The 5,774-nt window shown below is 49.1% G+C and overlaps 1 protein-coding gene across 1 annotated transcript in view; it reads right to left on the reverse strand.

Annotated features, from left to right (window-relative positions):
* The window catches only part of LOC119350091, an 8,199-nt gene extending 5,380 nt beyond the window's left edge, over positions 1-2,819 (reverse strand). Inside the window, exons 1-2 of the mRNA XM_037618093.1 lie at positions 2,607-2,819; positions 29-129 (exon numbers count right to left, since the gene is read on the reverse strand). Coding sequence (XP_037473990.1) covers positions 29-129; positions 2,607-2,819 — 314 coding nt within the window. The remainder of the gene's footprint in view (positions 1-28; positions 130-2,606) is intronic.
* Positions 2,820-5,774: the final 2,955 nt, after the last annotated feature.

Consider the following 5,774-nt stretch of genomic DNA (forward strand, 5'->3'; position numbering starts at 1 on the left):
CAAACTGGATCCCTTAGGTATTAGTTGCCTTATAAGAGAGATAGTATAGCTTGGATCAACTGTAGTTGTCTCCTCAAGCACTGTTTTGATTTTCGGCCGCAAAAAGTGGATTTCGGCCGCAAAAAGTGACTGCACATAATTACAACCAGAGGATTGAACATTAAGACAACACGATATTACTATAATTCCATGGGAGCATGTTTGGCAACTATTTACATCTTCCTGACAAGGCATCTAAATGAAAATACTGATGACAAAGCGACTAAACAGGGTAACTATGCATCAATTGCGAAAACTATGTACGTTAAAGCTTCATATTCACGATAAGCAGTTGCTTGGTAACTGGTAAGTAAACTCCAGTTGTAATAAAATTCGAGTGCCATATTCACAGTACTCAGCTGTAAATGCAAATTGGCATCATCTAGAAACAATTGCCCCGCAACTGGTGCAATTAAACCCCAGTTGTAATAACAGATTTGGGCGTGTAAACATTGTGGCAGTTCTCAGCCGTAAATGCAAATTGCATAGCCCACAAATCACAATAGCAGAAAAAATATGCAAGATGGATGTTCCCCAGGAATTCACCCTCTGTCCCATGGATGGAGGAGGATTCAAGCAGCATCGAGTACAACGTGCCGCGCGGGCTGTCCTAGCTCACCCTGAGGCGCAGAATCGCTTGGTTATTCTAACGACAGCGGTCACCCCTCGAAGCGCGCACCAACCCGAAATCATTCTGGGAAGCTTACGCACCCCGGTCGCGTTATCTTGGCCGCCCGTACGCGCTGGGATCCGTGCCGTCGTCAGCCGCTAAAACAGGTCACGGGCATTGCGGCAGTGTGATTACCCACCACAGGTCTGTGATCATTGTAGTTCCAGTAGGCTACTGTGCATGAAGTCTAGCTGGGCAACACAGCTAAAAGACACGCGCATATGGACAAAGTCAACAACAACACAGCTTCACATACTCGTGACATGGGTTTTTAACTCAACTCTGCTTTTTGGTTACGCGGGTGGGAGAAGGTTCGCTGGCAGTGCCTGGTGAGTGGTGACCATGACTCAGGTACGATGCACATGTTTTAGGACATGGGCGAAGTACACGATGAAAAGTCACAGTTCATGTACAATGTACATGGTTTGGGATCAACGTCCGTTGCATCATTCGAATGTTCGAAATCTCACAAACTGGGCACGGTAGCGACAACGTACACGGAGGCGAGCATGGGACGCCATGGATACAACGTTAGAATACACGAGTCGACATGAACGTTGGCACGGTGGCAACGACGGACGTTGAGGCGAGCATGATGCCATGGATACAATGGTTAGAATACACGAGTCGACATGGATGTTGACACGGTAGCGACGACGGACGTCGAGACGAGCATGATGCCATGAATACAACACTTAAGGTACGCGACTCGACGCAGACGTCGGGACGGTAGCAACGATGGACGCGGAGACGAACACATGACCCTACGATTACAACACTTAAGATACGCGACTTGACACGGACGTCAGGACGGTAGCAACGACGGACGCGGAGACGAACACATGACGCCACGAATACAACGCTTAAGGTATGCGACTCGACGCGGACGTCAGGACGGTAGCAACGATGGACACGGAGACGAATACAACACTTAGGGTACACGACTCGACGCGAACGTCGGGACGATAGCCTGAGACAAGTACGTATGCCACGAATACAACAGCTAGGGTACGCAAGTCGATGCAGACATCTGCACGGTAACGACGACGATGGACGCGAAGACGAGCACGGTACGCCATGGATACAATGGTTAGAGGAGGCAGGTCGACACGGATGTCTGCTCGGTCACTGTCCGCGGGCATATCTAGATATGTCTGTGTACGTATAGGGGACCGATTTTACAACTATGGTTGTGTAGAAGCTCCAAGCGCTCATATTTTGCGAGGGACCTCCAGATGTGCTTCGCACATGTCAAACACTTATCGATGGCTGTACGAGTGATCGGGGTACACGAAACAAACAACTTGTGCCGCGCCACATGCATTTTTCTACGATAGCTGGCCTGATGATTTTTTTTCTTGCATTGACACAGGGAAGTAGGGAACAGTGCTAGATTTTATTTAGACCGTTAGCCCATGAGACACCGTCTCGTGAGCATCTCATCGATCTTCGGGCGGCAGAAAGAAACAAGACGTCTCAGAATCTAGGGGACCTTTTTATTCAGTCCTACCCACGAGCCTGCCAACCTACTGTATGAGTCAGGTCATGACGCTAGTTAATGGAGCTTAATGCTACGTATCTCGAGGTACAAGAAAAAAAACGGACTGCCAAGATAACGTGGCCCGGGTGCGTAGGCTCAAAAAATCCACCTCCCGCACCAACCGCTCGACGGAATGCTCCCGAGAGCGAAGGAAATGGAAACCACGCGAGCGACGCCAAAACCATCGTCGCGCCGCAGAGGGAAGGGAACGCGAGTCGGGGAGATGGGTGGGAGGCGAGGCGAGGCGAGGCTGCGTACCTCCAAGGGCTCGAACGGCAGGTGCGTCGGGGCGTCCTCCTCGTCCTCGTCTCCCTCCTCCTCCTCCCCGTCCCCTTCCTCCTCCTCGTCCTCGTCCACGTCGTCCTCCGTGGTGTCGCCGCCCTCCTGATGGTCGTCCTCCGGCTCGGGCGCGTCGTCCTGCCCCGCCTCGACTGCTCCGCTGGCGCCCACTTCCTCCTCGGAAGCGCCCAGCGACGCCGGAGCGGGGTGATCGGGGCTGGTTCGCTCGCCCGCCGCGTCCAGCTCCCGCGGCGGCTCGGGCTCGTCGTCCTTCCCCGCTCCGCCCGCCATGGGAGCTTCTTCGGCGGTGGCGGTGGCGGGCGTGGGCGAGAGGAGAGGAGAGGAGAGGAGCGGAGCGGGGGTGGCGAGGCGGTTCGACTGCGAGGGCGCACGCAATGCGGAACGGGAGCGTAGGTCTGGTTTATAATTGCCCAAAAACCCCACCCACACGCACAGCGTTTGGGCTTTTCACAGGGCCGGGCCGCGGCAGGGCGATTGGGCGGCCAGTGGGTTTTGGCCTGGCCCTGATAGTCCTTTTTTTTTTCTGAGGTGGTCCTTTTCCTTCTCTAGAACTTGCAATCCTGTTTAAAAACATACAACCCGGGTAGAAAAAAAAACTTTGGACATGATGAATGCTATAAGGCTTGCTCAATAGTTTAGCATGGGCCGAGTTATTTTCAACACGAACCGCTTCTCGCCGATGCTTGAGTTGGGGTCAATGGAATGCATGGTGTTTAATGTCAAATAAAAGAATTTATAATTGGCTCGGTTAGGGCTAAATATTGGTCAAAGAGACACCCTCCTGGCGTTTTAATGTGACTTTGGTAAAACTATTATATAGCATTGAAATGGTTTGCAAAGTATTAAGTGTGAATCGATGCACTTACCCCTTTTGTGATTATTTGGTTACACTCTTTTTTAGATAAACAACGAATAAAAACAATGTCTTCCATTTCCATGACATCACTATGAACAAAAAATGACAACTAGATGCGAGTGAAGTGAAGTGAATATAGCTATGATCAACATTAGTTGTCTTTCAATGCTACCTTGGTGGACGCTTAGGGGGGTCGGTGGTTCATACTACCAATTTGTTTATGATGATTGAGTTGCTTCTTGTAAAAAAACTGGTATAAATCTATGTTAATTCCCCTAAAGCGATAAAACCAAATAAATATTTCTCCTATATTTATGAATGTAGATGCGATCATATGTCATGATTTGGTTTGGACCTTGAGTATACTACCCAGTCATATATCTTTTTTTATCGCTTGCTTGTCATTATATTGTATGGAATAACATGAATGCTATATTTTGTCCTTTACCATTGCCACACCCAGATGGAAAAAAGACAATGAAAACACTCTCCCCGGTACCAAAGCTAAATGGTACCAGTTCATTCCACGTATGGCGCACATGTCTTGTGTCTTCCTCTAGGATGACGTTGACCCATTCAATGGAGGAACTTGAACTTATTGCACTTCTTGTGCACCAGAAAATGACTACATGAGAGGTGGATAAGGTAAATCCATTTACAACTACTATCAAGCTTGGAGATTTATGAGAATTGCCTCATTTTTCTGATGAATTGACATGGAGGCTTATTGTTTGTGTGTGGGTGTGGACTGCCTATTGAAGAGGGGGTTGCAGAATCAAAAAAAAGCATCAGAACGCCACATGGTTTTGGTGTTGATGACAAATGATTAGGGACTAATGCTCATTCAAATGTACAAACAAGTGTTGTTCCCAAGGTTTTGAAAGTAAGATGGTGGAGGACCCACACCCCCCCAAGCAAGCAAGAAAAAGAAGAGAACACATTTACATTTCCTATGATACTTTATGGTTTATCTAAGTCGTATCAAAGCAATACAATAAATAGGGGTGTCAGAGTTGAATCCGACATATCTCGGCTAGGGGGTCCCAATATGTTGATCTTGGCTAGATGGTAACATGACAAAGCTAGAGGGACACCATGTTTTACCCAGGTTTAGGCCCACTCGAAGAGCTAAAACCCTACGTCATGCTTCTGTTGTATTGATTGTGGATGGGGTACAAAGTACATGATGATCTACCTCGAGATCGTATATGAATATCTCTAACCCTACGGACAAAATCCCTCGCTTATATAGGCACTGGTGGTACCTAGGGTTGCATGTAGGTCGGCTACACCAAGGGATAAACATGTCGATGATTCAAATGTGTCTTGAAGTATTCGCCAAGTCTTCAAAGGATTCCATCTTGAGTATGTCATGGGGCATGGCAAACGTGGCCCACTTGTCGGGTGTTTGGGGATCTCGGCCCAGGCCATAAAGGGATCGTGCACTAGATTTCTAGCGGCATCATTAACAAAATCCCCTGACTGCGCACATATAACCGGCAAAATTATCGTGCGGTATTATGCCTTTTGATATTTGTTACGGGCTTATAAAGGGATGTTGATGAATCAAATCTATTCTTAGACCTTCCCCATTGCTTCTTGTCCCCGAATCCCCCAACCTCCAGCTCCTAGAGCACATAGCCCAGACCCAACCTTTACATACCCCTTTCAAGTCTTTCCCCACCTCCTTTAATGGCTAGAACAGACAAGCGTGTCGTCGTGGTGGCGTTCGAAGAAAAGGCGACGTGCAAGAGGGGGGTGTGGCTTCGTTCCACCATCACCCATGGCAACACTGTCGAGCTCCAGGCAAGCGGCTACCTCCCGTCATAGCACGAGGTCAAATGTCGCTCGCCCCTCGTCAGGACCGCTGTTCTCTCCACCTCTAGAGTTCAGAACCTCGGGAAGGCGAGCACATCGTCTTCATCTTCCACCTCACACGAGGTTTGGGTTTTCCAGTCCACCCCTTTCTCCATGGCCTTATGTTCTTCTATGGCCTCCAATTCCATGTTCCATCATCTGGCGCCCAACTCCATCCTCCACATTGCCTCCTACATCATCTTCTGTGAGGCATTCCTTCCCATCGAGCCCCACTTTGGGCTCTCACTCTGGTTGTTTTCTGTTAAACCACAGACAACTAGCGGCCAGATCATATAACGCGGAGGCGCCATGATGAGCAAGCTCCATGCCGTCAAGTGGATGAAAGGAAAATTCATCAAGAGGATGAAACAATGGCAAGAGGAGTGGTTCCACAAGGCCGACGTGCCATCGGGGGACAAGGAAGCATCCTCGCCTTCTCGGTCGCGCCCCTGAAGAGGTTGCACTCTTGGACAACCAAGAACCTCAACTGGGCGAATAAGGAGGAAGTCGAG

Source organism: Triticum dicoccoides, chromosome 1B (assembly GCF_002162155.2).
Source record: "Triticum dicoccoides isolate Atlit2015 ecotype Zavitan chromosome 1B, WEW_v2.0, whole genome shotgun sequence".
NCBI lineage: Eukaryota > Viridiplantae > Streptophyta > Magnoliopsida > Poales > Poaceae > Triticum > Triticum dicoccoides.